Source organism: Moschus berezovskii, chromosome 9 (genome assembly GCF_049115385.1).
Source record: "Moschus berezovskii isolate FMDL1 chromosome 9, NW_MosBer_1.0, whole genome shotgun sequence".
Classification (NCBI taxonomy): domain Eukaryota; kingdom Metazoa; phylum Chordata; class Mammalia; order Artiodactyla; family Moschidae; genus Moschus; species Moschus berezovskii.
The window spans coordinates 56,168,589-56,185,512 of NC_142468.1; the positions used below are offsets into that span (position 1 = coordinate 56,168,589).

General features: G+C 41.5%; 1 protein-coding gene across 1 annotated transcript; it reads left to right on the forward strand.

The window, feature by feature from the left end:
* The first annotated feature begins 313 nt into the window (after window positions 1-313).
* Window positions 314-2,072, forward strand: LOC129563076 (C2 calcium-dependent domain-containing protein 4A). Its single transcript, XM_088840297.1, is given in 2 exon segments — window positions 314-1,659; window positions 1,662-2,072. Coding segments are annotated over 2 exon segments (1,149 nt in total). The 5' UTR covers window positions 314-836; the 3' UTR covers window positions 1,988-2,072.
* Window positions 2,073-16,924: the final 14,852 nt, after the last annotated feature.

Below are 16,924 nucleotides of genomic sequence, written 5' to 3' on the forward strand. Positions count from 1 at the left end.
TCTGTGATTCAATTCAGTATGCCCATTGATCCTCACAATGACTTTGCCATATAGTAAAGACTGAGCCCTCTTTGCACATAAGTCAACAGAAGCACCCCCATTCAGAACTGAATGTCTAGAATTTGCACTGCGGATCCAGCCACGTGGCAGAATGAAAGTTGGAAGGATTTGCTTCAGGTTACCTAGCAGTGCAAATCCAGCCCGCCCACTGGCGGGCTTCCCAGGCCTCAGGTATAAAGTTTCAGGCCGATTGCCTTTAAACTTTACTGAACCCCGCAGCAGGAACTTTGATCTCCCCAGAGGCCGTCCACTTCTACAGTTTGGTGCCCCAGGCAGAACGGTGCAGAGACCTATATGACGCTGGACCCCAGGTATATTAAGAGAGGCCATAGCCTTGCTTAACTCTCCCAGGGACTCGTCTGAGGCTCTTTGAGCTTGAAAGCGGGGAGCAAGCCGAACATCCTAGAAAGGATAATAATTATTTTAAATCTCTCTGAGGATTAGAATGCAATAATCCAAGGATTCAGGAAACCATTGCACAAGAACAGTGCCTCTTGGCACCAAGGACAACGCGAGGCAAACATGTTGAAAAGCTCTGCCTTAGAACAGCGAGGGCAGGTCTAGATTAAGGCAACAAACCCAAAGTGTACACCACTGAGGAATCGAGAAGACATCAGAGAAACACGAAAATATCTGCAATAGCAGCGTGACGGGCAGTTTGCCTGGTTCCAAAGGAGGCAGGAAGAGGCACCCCGTAAGTAGAAGAGACCGGAGACCGGAGCTCCTGCGCCCTGCAGAGCTCACTCTGAGATCCGTGTGTGCTTGTGCGTTGCAGGATGACCAGCTCCAGCAGAGCTTCCTCAGGAACCGGCACCTGCAGCCTGATGTGGTGCCTGAAGCGGCTCCGCTTGGGACCCGAGCGCCTCCTGCGGGGCAGAAACCAGCTTTACCAGGATGGAGCCAGCCGAGCTAAGGCCCTCACGCCCGCCGGGTGCACAAACGTGCTCACCCCGGACCGCATCCCCGAGTTCTGCATCCCCCCGCGACTCGCGCCCTGCCCGACTCTGACTGCAATCCGAGACTCCTGGGGCGAACAAGCAGGGACTGACGACGGCGCGGGGCGCACGGACTGGGACCCGCGCTCGCAGGCCGCACTCTCGCTGCCGCACCTGCCCCGGGCGCGCACGACCTACGGCTTCTGCGCGCTGCTCGAGAGCCCGCACACCCGCCGCAGGGAGTCGCTCTTCCTCGGGGGCCCGGGCGCCGCCGCGCTCCCGCCCGCGCCCCGTCCCCGGGCCCACACCTACGGGGGCAGCGGCGGAGACGCCCCCCTCACGCCCCGGGCGAGAGCGCGCATTGCGCCCCCCGAGGCCCGCAGTGGCTCCCTCCTGCACACGCTCGGCCCCGGGCCCCGCTGCCGCCGCTACCTGCGCGCTTCCGAGGAGCTGCTGCGCCGCGTGCTGCGGGCCCAGAGGAGCCGAGGCTTGGCCCGCGCCTGCTCTGTTTCCAGCCAGGACGGAGACGACGAGGACAAGGACGAGGGCCCCTCCGGCTCCGGGTCCGCGGCGCGGGCCCCCAGCGCGTCCCCTTCGCCAACTCCCAACCCGTGTCCCGAGCGCTTGCAGGCCGAGGGCACCGTAACTCTGGGCCGTGCCGGGGGCGCCTGCGCCTGGCCGCTGAGTACAGTAGGGCCAGCGGGCGCCTCCGTGTCCGGGTGCTCCGTGCCGAGGGCCCGGCTGGAGGGGTTGCCGAGCCCCGCGCCCCGGTCGGCTGCCGGATCAGCTTCGTCCTGAAGCCGCGAGGCGCCGTGGTCCGGCGGAGCCGCAGGGCCGTCTTGGAGCAGGACTTGTGCTTGGACGGGCTCTCGGAGGACGAGGTGCGCCGACTGGCCGTGCGCGTCAAGGCCGAGAACCGCGGCCGCGGCCTGGAGCGGGGCCGCCTGCTGGGCCAGGGCGAACTGCTGCTGGGCCCCCTCCTGCTCCTCTGAGGGCGCGCTCTGCCGCGGGGCCTCTCGGACACTGGCAGCCGCTTTGTACAAAATAAATGTGCTTTCATTCTTCTCCTCAGGCCTTTGTTTACTCAGGTCCAGTATTGGCAGAGATGATATTGGATTAATTACCATGATAAAGGATGCTATATTTTGTGTTGTTGTTCAGTCGCTAAATAGTGTTGCAGTCTTTGCGACCTCACGACTGTAGCACTCCAGGCTTCCCTGTCCTTCATTATCTCCCGGAGTTTGCTCAAACTCATGTCCATTGAGTCAATGATGCCACTCAACCATCTCATCTTCTGTCAGCCCCTTCTCCTTCTGCCCTCAATCTTTCTCAGCACCAGGGTCTTTCCCACTGAGTTGGCTCTTTGCATCATGTGGCCAAAGTATTAGAGTTTCAGCTTCAGCATTGGTGCTTTAAATGAATATTCAGGGTTGATTTTCTTCAGGATTGATTAGTTTGATCTCATTGCTGTCCAAGGGACTCTCAAGAGTGTTCTCCAGCACGACAATTCAAAAGCCTCAACTTTTTGGCGCTCAGCCTTTATGATCCAACTCTCACATCCATACATGGCTATTGGAAAAACCACAGCTTTGGCTATGAGGGGGCGTCCCTGGTAGTTCAAGCTGTGAAGAATCTGCCTGCAATGGATCAGGAAGATCCCCTGAAGAAGGTAATGGCACCCCCCAGTATCCTTGCCTGGGGAATTCCACAGACAAAAGAGCCTGCAGGCTACAGTCCAAGGGGTTGCAGAATAGACAAAACTGTGACTAACACACACGCACACTTGTCTGTGTGGATATTTTGTGCAGATACTGTCAACATTCTTTTTGAGTAAACAGTATGGAGTTTTGCAGTGGTGTTTCCCAGTGTGGATAACCAATGGCATTTCCTGTGTTACCCAGGGTCTTATTGAGAGATAATGAATCACAAGAAGTATTAAAGATAGACGGTTTCCTGCTGGTCTGTTTGCTCCAATATCCTCATTTTGAAGTTTGTTCATTCCACAACATCCATTGAGACTATCTTAGAACATGAATTACTTTTGAAGCATTGTTTTAGACCTTGATCAAGAAAATGAGATGGAGAGAGAGAAACTGACTTGTTAAAGGTCAACAGTGAACTATTAGTAGGAACTCCAATCTCATACTCTTGGCTACATCTTGGAAAAACATAGGAAGAATTGAAACCATTTTAATATTCTGAGCTTAAATAATAATTGTAATAGTTTTACAAATATCAACTTATTTAATTCTTAAAACAACCTTAAAAACTGGTAGGGCTATATCCCCATTTTACAGATGAGAGTATGGAGGTACAGAATAAAGACAAGCAGAATTTGCACCTAAGTTATCAGTATTTTCCTCATTAAGCTGTATAAGCAACGCTACAATGTCTGAAAGGCTTATCTTACTAGTGTTGTGAAACTGCAACTTATATCTGAAATTGTTGACTCTGAGGCTGAGGTCTCCTCACATTTCTCACCCTCCAGTAGAAAAGCAAATACATTAAAATGAGTGATTTATCATCTCAAGCAACTGACATCAGGCATTGAGATGAGCTAGGTCTCCGATTGACTGAGGTGGAAACTAAGGACCTCGGAGTCATAGAAAAAAGGGGTACTAGTCTTATTGGCACCAGGTGTGCTAATGTGCTAGGGCAGAGTCAAGAGTACCTATAATGGTATTCTCCTCCTCTGGCTTCTGACAGTAATAATTGGTTTGTCTGGTGGTTTAGTCACTTGGGCTTCTCTGGTGGCTCAGCTGATAAAAGAATCCACCTGCAAGGTGGGAGACTTGGGCTCGATCGCTGAGTTGGGAGGATCCCCTAGATAAGGAAATGGTTACCCACTCCAGTAGTTTGGCCTGGCGAATTCTATGGACAGTGTAGGCCATGGGGTCGCAAGGAGTTGGACATGACTGAGCAAACTTCACTTTTTTTTTTTAAGTCACTAAGTTGTGTCTGACTCTTGTAACCCCATGGACTGTAGCCCACCAGGCTCCTCTGTCCACGAAATTTTCCAGGCAAGAATATTGGAGTGGATTGCCACTTCTTTCTCCAAGGGACCTTCCCAACCCAGGGAGCGAACCCACATTTCCTGCATTATGGGCAGATTCTTTACCACTGAGCCACCAGGGAAGCCCAATAATAGGTTTACTATGTTTTAAAGGATGATTTCCTTTATCCCTCAAATTCATTGCCAGCCAGGCATATTACTTCCTTTCTTATACATATAGGAGGAAAATGGATCCTAAATGAGGGCTGAAAATATTTAAACATGTGGTGTACTGTTAAATATGACTACATTATCAGTCTGGGTTTGGAAATGGTTTCTGCTTTTACTAAGCTGCTGACAGTTTTATCCATTGGTGCTCATGAAAAATGCTATTTAGAAAAGGGTTTCTCTTTTAATAATAGCTCAGGCATAAACTGAAGATGTGTTATTATGATAGATATTTATAATGACATTCACTGAACAAATGTGAAGAGTGTGAATTCATTGACTGTCAAAATCAGTCACATCTGGAAGCTCAAAGTGATTGACTGACTAAATGATCGACGACATCACGGTAGTTCATATCTTTGACACGTTCTTTTATCTATTCACAGTCACTGTTCCCTTGGTCTTCAAACCAATGCTTTAAGAAAAAAAAATATATATATATGGCTTCCTTGGTGGCTCAGACAGTGAAGAATTAACCTGCAATGAAGGAGACCCAGGTATATAATATATATAAAACCTTCTTAATCATTTAGAATTTTGGTACAGTGACTGAGTTTACATATGCAGTACTTTAAAAGGAAAATATTAATAAATGGAAACTGAGAACAACCTGGGCATTTACAATACCATCATTTTTTTTAAATACAAACAAATTTCATTGATGGCTCAAATCATAAAATTTATTCCAGCAAATACTATAACCACAATTGTCACTAGGTTATATACAAGTAACAATTTGAGGACAGAAGTGTAATTTTATTAAGAAGGTAAATCAGTGAAAATCAGGGACCTAAGTTTTCCATGAAATAACAGTTTGGGAATACCCAAAAAGAATCTCCATTAATGTTAAGTCACAGTTGATTAAATAATATAATAGCCTAATCAAAAAGATTTTAAATGACTTAAATAGAATCATTAATCATAAAACCATGTAATGTTAAAGTTGAAAAAAATGCTGAGAATCATTTTGTACAAATTCATGTATCAAAGAAGAGGACCAGAGAGGCAAATTGTCGATTGCCCTATATTATACAATTAGTAAAAGAGCTAGTCACACAATTCTGTCTTCATTTTGCTCTTGGGCCAGTGTTTCCAAGAAAGGAAAAATACTTCTGCATAAATTATTTTACAAAAATGTGAATTTTTTGCATTTGAGGAATCTTATTTAGAGTGTATTTTTGTGAGGCCATCAGTCTTTCTAGGGGCAAACTTGGTTTGTATTTTGCTGCCCTCTAGTGGATCCCTCGAGTGTTCTGGCAGTGGGTCTGTCTTCTTCCTATTGGATCATTTCAACCAATCCAATGCCAGAACACAATGACCTTGAAGAGGTGTGCTAATACCAGATGACCAGAAGAGTCACATCACAAAAATAACTAAATATAGCTATCTGAACATCAGTTCAGTTCAGTTCAGTTCAGTCGCTCAGTCGTGTCCTACTCTTTGCGACCCCATGAATCACAGCACACCAGGCCTCCCTGTCCATTATCAACTCCCAGAGTTCACTCAAACTCATGTCCGTCGAGTCAGTGATGCCATCCAGCCATCTCATTCTCTGTCATCCCCTTCTCCTCCTGCCCCCAATCCCTCCCAGCATCAGAGTCTTTTCCAGTGAGTCAACTCTTCGCATCAGGTGGCCAAAGTATTGGAGTTTCAGCTTTAGCATCAGTCCTTCCAATGAACACCCAGGACTGATCTCCTTTAGAATGGACTGGTTGGATCTCCTTGCTGTCCAAGGGACTCTCAATAGTCTTCTCCAGCACCACAGTTCAAAAGCATCAATTCTTCGGTGATCAGCTTTCTTCACAGTCCAACTCTCACATCCATACATGACCATGGGACAAACCATAGCCTTGACTAGACGGACCTTGGTTGGCAAAGTAATGTAAAAGGTGCCAAAATATTTTAGATTAAAAAAAAAAAAGACTTTCCCAGTAATAATGAAGCTGGGTGTGTGTGGCAACAGTTTGTTGGTTGCAGAAAACTGCTTTAAGAGTTCTCATGTTTCCAGTTGAGCTTGAGGTACCCATATCTTTCCCGTGAATGACACAGCACAATCCTGTCTCTTTGTGGTTTACTATCTGAACATATTTTAAAAAAAAACCTGTACAACAATGGGAAATATGTCCATTTAAATAGAATTAAGTGCAAATTTAAAATCAAATCAACATTTTAGTCACTTAGCCTTGCTAAGACAATGCATTCTACATCTAAAATATTAGCTTTAATATGACTGAAACATGCCTAGAATATTGTTTCTTTAGAATCTAATTTTCTTTTACCCAGACTTCAACAATTCTCCCTAAATCCATCCCCAGGACCTAGGTAAAAATTACTCTTTTAGTCAAAGATATTTGTGAGACAGAGCAAGAAGTGGGTACTATGTGATCCCTATGACATTAAAGTAATAAAAATATATAAGTGGATAAAAAGGTACCTTAGAGGTCCATTTAGAACATCTATCACGTTCAAGTATTTCAGTTTCAGCTTTAGCATCAGTCCCTCCAATGAACATCCAGGATTGATCTCCTTTAGAATGGACTGGTTGGATCTCCTTGCAGTATAAGGGACTCTCAAGAGTCTTCTCCAACACCACAGTTCAAGAGCATCGATTCTTCGGCGATCAGCCTTCTTCACAGTCCAACTCTCACATCCATACATGACCATGGGAAAAACCATTGCCTTGACTAGATGGACCTTGGTTGACAAAGTAATGTCTCTGCTTTTTAATATACTATCAAGGTTGGTCATAACTTTCCTTCCAAGGAGCAAGCGTCTTTTAATTTCATGGCTGCAATCAGCATCTGCAGTGATTTTGGAGCCCAAAAAAATAAAGTCTGACACTGTTTCCACTGTTTTTCCATCTATTTCCCATGAAGTGATGGGACCAGATGCCATGATCTTTGTTTTCTGAATGTTGAGCTTCAAGCCAACCTTTTCACTCTCCTCTTTCACTTTCATCAAGAGGCTTTTGAGTTCCTCTTCACTTTCTGCCATAAGGGTGGTGTCATCTGCATATCTGAGGTTATTGATATTTCTCCCAGCAATCTTGATTCCAGCTTGTGCTTCTTCCAGCAATACTTTGGCCACCTCATGCAACGAGTTGACTCACTGGAAAAGACTCTGATGCTGGGAAAGGTTGGGGGCGGGAGGAGAAGGGGACGACGGAGAATGAGATGGCTGGATGGCATCACCAACTCTGTGGACATGAGTTTGAGTGTACTCCGGGAGTTGGTGATGGACACGGAGGCCTGGCGTGCTGTGATTCATGGGGTCACGGAGAGTCGGACACGACTGAGCGACTGATCTGATCTGATCTGATCTGACCATGTTCAAGATGCTACATTTGTAGATGTAAATAAGACACAAAAGATCCTTGCTCATAGGAAATTAAGTTTCCAAAGCCAGGGGAAGAGATAGACAATAAGCAAATAATTTTAGTAGTGTTTAAGAAAATTAAATGTGCTAATGGTGAAGAGTGTGACTAGGGTGAAAGCGTACCTTAGATTGGATGGTTAAGAAAGGCCTGTATAGTGACACTGAGCCTTTTATGGTCACATACATATTACTATCATATTTTAATCCAATGTCCTGATCTGTGTACTTCCTGACCTCCCAGGGGATCTGACAAGTGTTTTCCTAGGAATTCTGCTAGCAAGTTATCCCTAGTGAGAAATACTTCCTGTGGGGTTCAGCATTGTAATATAGGAGATCTGCCTCCAAGCTTATTAGTTCAACAGATGAAACTGACTTGAGGCAGCCAATAGGGTTTATAAACCCACTTTTCACTACAGTGCATAATTTAGCATGGCAAAATCCCATAGCTAAGGATTTATTATGGTGCCATGAATAGTCTGGCATTAATTTGAGAGGATTACAAACCCTGGTCAGATTAGGCCTTCAGGATATTAGGAAGCAAATAGCAACATGATTTTTTTCTGCAATGTTATAATTTTCAAACAAAAATTTTAAAATATTTATTTATTTTCATTTATTTGGCTGCATGAGTCTTAGTTGCTGCATGTGGGATTTAGTTCCCTGACCAGGAATTTAACCCAGGCTCCCTTGCATTGGAAGCATGGCATCTTAGACACTGGACCACCAGGGAAGTTGGAATCTTAGCCACTGGACCACTAAGGAAGTACTTCAGGCAAATTTTTATACTTGTATGCTTAAATCTTCTCATAGACAGTTTGGGCTAGTTACTCATAGTGTACCTGGGGTAGATGCTGTAATCTGGCTCCTTCAACACACAATCCAAACCCTTATTGCTTTAATTTCTGTGCTATAGAGGCTAGAGAACAAAAAGTTGCCTTCCCAGGCCCCTTTTCAGCTAAGGGCAGCCAAGCAACTCACTATGGCCAATGAAAGCTGGGGAGAAGTCAGCAGATGGTGTCTCTGCCCCTTCCCTCTCCCTGCTGGGGCACACGGTACCTGAGAAATGGTAGACATCATGAAGGACAGTCAAATAACCTTTGTTGTTGCTATTCAGTCACTCGGTGGCGTCCGACTCTTTATGACTCCATGGACTGTAGCATGCCAGGCTTCCCTATCCTTCATCATCTCCCAGAGCTTGTTCAAACTCATATCCACTGAGTTCCTGATGCCATCCAACCATCTCATCCTCAGTCATCCCCTTCTCCTGCCTTCAATCTTTCCCAGCATCGGGGTCTTTTCCAATGAGTCAGTTCTTTGCATCAGGTGACCAAAGTATTGGAAATTCAGCTTCAGCATCAGGCCTTCCAATGAATATTCAGGATTGATTTCCTTAGGAATGACTGGTTAATCTCCTTGCAGTCCAAGGGACTCTCAAGAGTCTTCTCCAACACCACAGTCTGAAAACATCAATTCTTTGGCACTCAGCTTTCTTTATGGTCCAATTCTCACATCCATACATGACTACTGGAAAAATTACAGCTTTGGCTAGACAGACCTTTGTTGGCAAAGTAATGTCTCTGCTTTTTAATATTCTGTCTAGGTTGGTCATAACTTTTCTTCCAAGGAGTAAGCATCTTTTAATTTCATGGCTACAATCACCTTCTGCAGTGATTTTGGAGCCCCAAAAAATAAAGTCTGTACCTGTTTCCATTGTTTCCCCATCTATTTACCATGAAGTGATGGGACCGTATGCCATGATCTTTGTTTTTTGCATGTTGAGTTTTAAGCCAACTTTTTCACTCTTCTCTTTCACTTTCAGCAAGAGGCTCTTTAGTTCTTCTTCACTTTCTGCCATAAGGGTGGTGTCATCTGTCTATCTGAGGTTACTGATATTTCTCTCAGCAATCTTGATTCCAACTTGTGCTTCATCCAGCCCAGCATTTCACATGATGTACTCTGTATAGCAGTTAAATAAACAGGGTGACAATATACAGCCTTGACATACTCCTTTCCCTATTTGTAACCAGTCTGTTGTTTCATGTCTGGTTCCAACTGTTGCTTCTTGAACTTTTTTGTATAGTTCTTCTCTGTATTCTTGCCACCTCTTCTTAATATCTTCTGCTTCTATTAGGTCCATACCATTTCTGTTCTTTATTGTGTCTATCGTTTCATGAAATGTTCCCCTGGTATCTCTAATTTTCTTGAAGAGATATCTAGTCTTTCCCAAATGATCTTGGTTCCCCAATAACATCACCAATCCTCTATGCTAGCTCTGGACAGCCTAAACCCAAAGTTCCTGTTTATGAGACAAATACATCTTTTACCTGTTTCAATCTTAACTGATACAGTCAATATCCATTTCACAGAGAAGGACATTTCTATTCAGAAGAATTTAAAAAGTTTCATGAGGTCTTGCACTAAGTAAATCATAAATTTAATTACAGACCTCTCAGACCTCCATGCTCACTGTTTTTTTTCACATCTCATCAGCTTTCCTCATGTAAGCTATTAAAAAATTTTTAAGCACAATTGGCATACAATAAATGGCACTTGTTTCAAGCATACAATTTCATGAGTTTTGACATACACATACATCCATGAAATCAACACCAAAATCAAGATAATGAACACAATCCTGATTCCTAATAGCTTCTTTACGCTCCTTTGTAATCCCTTTCTCCTGCCCTCTCACCTCCCCTCTCCGGGAACCATCTGCTTTCTTCACTACAAATCAGTTTATAAAATTCTATGTAAATAGAGAAATTATATACTTGGAGTCAGTGGGAGGATTGCCTTCTTTCACGTAGCATTAGTATTTTGAGGTATATCCATATTTTTTCCATATCAATAGTGTGTTTCTTTATATTGCTAAATGAAGAGCTATTGAATGGATAAACCACAACTCTTTTATTTATTCACCTGTTTGTATCTATTTTCTATTCCTCGTACTTTTGTTTTTTTAACCCCTTTCCTTCTTTTTCTGCACTGTTTGGTTTTAACTGAGCATTTTATAGGATTTCATTTTCTCTTCTCCCTCTTCATATCAATTATATTTCTTTTAAAAATTTCTTTAGTGGTTGCCTTGTTGCTTGCAGTATGCATTTACAACTATCTGTGTGTGTGTTAGTCATTTAGTTGTGTCTGATTCCTTGCAACCCCATGGACTGTAGCCTGCCAGGATCCTCTGTCCATGATATTTCCCAGGCAAGAATACTGAAGTGAGTTGCCAGTTGTTTCTCCAGGGGATCTTCCCAACCCAGGGATTGAACCTGGGTCTCCTGTATTGCAGGCAGATTCTTTACCATTTGAGCCACCAGGGAAGCAGCTAGAGAAAAGTTGACCCCCAGATGGATAAACAGCAAGGCCCTACTGTATAGCACAGGGAACTATATTCAATATCCGGTGAAAAACCATAATGGAAAATGAATATATATAATCACTTTACTGTAAAGCAGAAATTATCATAACCTTGTAAATCAACTATACTTCAATAGAATAATTTTTTTTAAAAAAAGAAAATCTGACCCCATTTAGGAAGCTAGACTTCCAGAATCAGCATTCACCTATTAATGGAGATTTAGATTATTTCTAGCTTTTTACTATTCCAAATAAAGCTACTATGACTAGTCATGTACAAGATTTTGTGTGAGCATACACTTTCATTTCTCTTGGGTAAATACCTAGAGTGGATCATCATATAAGAAAGTGACAAAATGGTTATACCATTTAACTTTCCCACCAACATGTCTGTTTGCCCTACATCCTCACCAAAGCTTGCACATATAAAGATCTTTTGAAGGAAACACATATTCAAAGGTTCTATATATACATTTTTACATTTTAAAAAGTTTCTATTCTGTTGCTTATGTATTGTTATAACCATGTACCTCAGTCCCCTCAAGAATTTTGATGACAGATTTACTTTAATAATTAAAATGTAGCATTAATAATTAGGCAAAGGTCTCAATTAGGGAAGAATTTCAAAGTAATGCAACCATTATTATCTTGGTATAACATATCTATAAAATATCTGGGTGCATTAAAAGAATCCTAGAACATCAGAATTTTTTAAATATTCAATGACAATTCCTTTCAAGTTTCATGAATCACTGAACTTCTTTCCCAAAGCCAATAATTTAGTCGTTTAAAACAATTCAGATAAAAGAGATTTATCATAGATCAGGATCAAATTTTTTGAGAGTCAGTTAAAGGAAATAATTATATCACTAGAGAAAAGTCTGAATATATGTAGCTTAGAGACATTCTTACTTTTCTGGTAAGTAGGTTAATAGAAATCATCTTTGTCAAGGGATCGACAATCTCTTCTTTCCTTTCTGTATCACCCTGAAGCTGGGGGAGCAGAAATATGAGCTATCTGGTGCCATCAGAGCTAGAACACAGATGCAGGACCAATTTCTGACAGTCATTAGTCCAAGGTGCCACTCCAACAAATCTGGGCCTGGAGACTGCAATAACTCTCCAAGTGTTGGTAACTGACAGTACATTCATTTTTTGAAAGAGGAGTTCATGTTCAAAGTCAGAGGGCATGGATTCCATATCTCAGCTGATGTTTACTATCCATGTCTCTTGGTCACGTCAATTAGCTTTTCTAAATGTCATTTCTTCGTTAGAAGAGACGTAATAATGTTACCTACCACATAGGATTTGTGTAAAGATTAAAGGAGATAATGAATTCAATGTCCTCTGCACAGGGCCTGTTATGTAGAACCACTCAGTAAATAGTAGTTCTATTTTTGGTTTCTTCATAATGGATGACGTTTCTGGACTTTCGCCCCAAGCTTCTGGAATGTTCAATAGTTGCTTATCCTGTAGCTGGAACCTGACTAGATAAGTTATACTCATATTGATCATTTGAGGAACAATGCAAATTGCCAAAGCAAATGTTACAAATAATAGTGCTCTAGACAAGGATTCTTAAAAAGGGGAATTGAGAAATGAGAAAAGCTCTGACTTTTACTTAATACTGATGTTCCAGACATTATACTAGAGACACAATCAGTGTTAGATATCTTTGTGCCACTGCCAAGTGATAAAAAGACCTTTTAACAGCCAGGTCGTGGAAGCAACCTAGATGTCCATTGACAGATGAATGGATAAAATGTGGTACCATATATGCAATGGAATATTAGTCAACCAGAAAAGGAATGAAATTGGATCATTTGTAGTGATGTGAATGAATTAGACGCTGTCATGCAGAATGAAGTAAGTCAGAAAGAGACAAATATTGTCTATTAATTCATATATGTGGAATCCAGAAAAAATGCTACTGGTGAACCTATTTGCAGGGCAGGAATAGATATGGAGACGTAGAGAATAGACTTGTGGATGTGGGGCAGTGGGAAGAAGGAGAGGCTGGTATGAAGTAAGAGAGCAGCACTGACATATATGCAATACCATGTGTAAAGTAAATAGCTAGCGGGAAGCTGCTGTATAGCACAGGGAGCTCAGTACTCTGTGACAATCTAGGGAGGTGGGAAGGGCGGGGTGGGAGGGAGGCTCAAGAGGGAGAGGATATATGTATACTTACAACTGATTCACATTGTTGTACAACAGAATATAGCACAACCTTGTAAAACAATTATACTCCATTAAAAAAAATAGATTCTGATGCCCAGAAAAGATGCATTTCATACGGCTGGTAAAAGGAAAGACACTGATTTGGAACTGAGTACATATGACCACTTCATGGGGTCACAAAGAGTCGGATGCGACTGAGCGACTAAACAACAACATATGACCATACAGCCTCTACTAGACTTGGGGTACCCAAGAGGTGGATTGGATTTGGGTTTAAAGAGAAAAGAGAGAAGGGCAACCTGAAAAAGGAACTAAGTTTTGAATCCAAGATAACTAAACTCTGTTCTGGAAACACTGCTTCTTAAATCCCCAACAGCCCCTGGGAGCATCTTTGGTGACCATATTCCACCTGTGGAGAACTTTGGCTTGCTAACGTCCTGGCACGTAAGTTAGCTAAAACATAGATACCACTTTGCCTTGCAACAATTAGCAGAGAGCAGCTCATCCTATGTTAGCAGTCAAGATTTATTCACTCATATATCATGTCACCCATGGACAACATTATTCTCCATCTTTTAAAAATATTTTATTGCATGGTTAACTATGTACTCAGCAGTAGGTTCTAAGTATGAGCTTTTCTGAATAAAAGGACAAATCAAAGGTTTTCACTTAAGAAAAAATGACTGATTTTGAACCAAGACAGATGTATTACTTTTTATGCTATATAACTCATTTCTCTAAGCTTGGGATTGAGGCTTGAGTGTTCTTTATTGGACCAAGGCCCTGAAATGGACAAGTATTTACCATCCTTAAACATTTTAAAACATTTGACATTTTTGTTTTAATTTGTATTGGAGTATAACTGATTTACAATGTTGTGTTACTTTCTGCTGTGCAGTGAAGTGTATAAATTATACATATACATATATCTACTCTTTTTAAGATTCTTTTCCCATATAGGTCATTACAAAGTAGAGTTCCATGCTATACAGTAGGTCCTCATTAGTTACCTATTTTGTACATAGTAGCAAAACACTTTCAAATGTCAATTTAAATAAAGAAGAAGGTAAGTCTGGAAGATAATAGAATTTAGATCAACTTAGAAAAATTGCTCAGTGTCCTCATTTTATAGATGAAAAAAGTGAGATCAAACAGTGAAAGGATTTTACAGAATCATATTTTCAGGTAGTGACATATCTTGACTCCCAATTTAGAACCCCTTCTCCCTTCATCTGCCATAATACTAACTACACTGGTAGACTGTTAAGTTTTTGTATTATTAAATAACATTTAAACAAATGATCACCATCAAAACACAACCACAGTTCTGCTGACCACTGCCAAGGACAGACCCTCTAGTCATCTGTTGCAATCCAAGGAGGCCAGTCCACATGGCAGGAAATACTGAGTTTCCACTGAGTCAGGGATCTCCATTGTGTTCTTCTGCACTGGCTTTTGGAACTCAAGTAAAGGCCCTTTCATTTTGGATGAAATTGATCTTGATAGATCGGACCTAGACTGGTCCTTGGAGAGAGATCAAGCCCTGAGTCTTTGGAGTGGGAGCACTGACTCCAAGACCCTAGACTACCAGAGAACTAATCCTAGGGAGTATCAAATAGTGAGAACTCAGACAAAGGAAACCACTTAAATACAAGACCTGGCATCATGCAACCACCAGTAACACCTTGTGCAGGATGCCTCATCTAAACATAAAACAAAAATACAAATCCAATCATAGCAGTCAGGATTACCACCTCACTCAGCCTTGTCCATCAGAGGAAAAATAGACAAACAAAGAAAAAATCAGCATAAATCTCACCCTATACGAAGCTTACACAAACCACTGGACCAACCTTAGGAGGGCAGAAACCAAAAGGAAGAAAGAATTCAACCTTGAAGCCCAGGAAACAGAGACCTCAAACACAATAAGTTAAATAATGAAAAGGTAGAGAAATACTACATAAATAAAGGAACAAACTAGAAACACAGAAGTCCAAATAAATGAAGAGGAAATAGGCAAACTCCCTGAAAAAGAATTCAGAATAATGATAGTAAAGATGATCAAAAAGCTTGAAATCAAAATGGAGAAAACACAAAAATCAATTAACAAAGACCTAGAAGAATTGAATAAACATACAGAGACAAGCAACACAGTTACTGGAATTAAAAATACTCTAGAAGGAATCAATAGCAGAATATCTGAAGCAGAGCAATGAATCAGTGAGTTGGAATATAAAATGGTGGAAATAACTTTTAAAGAGCAGAATAAAGTAAAAAGAATGAAAAGAACTGAGGATAGTCTCAAAGACCTCTGGGACAATATCAAATGTATCAACATTTGAATTATAGGGGTCCCAGGAGAAGAAGAGAAAAAGAAAGGGTATGAGAAAATTTTTGAAGAGACTATAGTTGAAAATTTCCCCAACATGGAAAAGGAAATAGTAAATCAAGTCCAAGAGGCACAAAGAGTCCCATACAGGATAAACCCGAGGAGAAACATGCCAAGACACATACTAATCAAACTAAAAAAGACTAAACACAAAGAATATTAAAAGCAGCAAGGGAAAAGCAACAAGTAACATACAAGGGAAACCCCATACAACTAACAACTAATCTTTCAGCAGAAACTCTGCAGGCCAGAAGGGAATGGCAGGATATATTTAAAGTACTAAAAGGGAAAAATCTACAACCGAGATTACAGTACCCAGCAAGGATCTCATTCAAAATTGAAGGAGAAATAAAAAGCTTTTCAGACAAGCAAAAGTTAAAAGAATTCTGTACCACCAAACCAGCTTTACAACAAATGTTAAAGGGTCTTACATAGTCAATAAATACAAGAAAAGAAAAAAGATCTACAAAGTCAACCCCAAACATTTAAGAAAATGGCAATAGGAATATATATATATATATATATATCAATAATTCTGGGTGTACAACCGGGGCATCTTATATATATATATATATATATATATATATATATATATCAATAATTAATTTAAAAGTAAATGGATTAAATGCTTCAACCAAAAGACACAGACTGGTTGAATGGACACAAAAACAAGACCCATATATATGCTGTCTACAAGAAACCCTCTTCAAACCTCAAGACACATATAGAATGAAAGCGAGAGGATAGAAAAATAAATTCCATGCAAATAGGAAGCAAAAGAAAGCTGGAGTAGTAATCCTCATATCAGATAAAATAGACCTTAAAATAAAGATTACAAGAGATAAGAAAGGACACTACATAATGATCAAGGGATCAATCCAAGAGAAAGACATAACAATTGTAAGTATCTACGCACCCAACATAGGAGCATCTCAATACATAAAACAAACACTATAACAGACATAAAAGGGAGTGTGTTCCTAAGATGGCGGAGGAATAGGATGGGGAGACCACTTTCTCCCCCACAAATTCATCAACAGGACATTTGAACGCTGAGTAAATTCCACAAAACAACTTCTGAATGCTGGCAGAGGACATCAGGCATCTAGAAAAGCAGCCCATTGTCATTGAAAGGAGGTAGGAAAAAATATAAACGATAAAAAGAGAGACAAAAGAGGTAGGGACAGAGATCGCTCTTGGGAAGGGAGTATTAAAAATAATAGAAGTTTCCAAACACCAGGAAACACTCTCACTGCTAAGTCTGTGGTGAGCCTTGGAACCTCAGAGGGCAACATAACCGGGAGGAAAAATAAATAAAACCCACAGATTACTTTCCCAACAGTAACCCCCAAGCGAACAAGCAGCACAGATGCCCACATCTGCCACTAGCAAGCAGGGGCTGGGCAG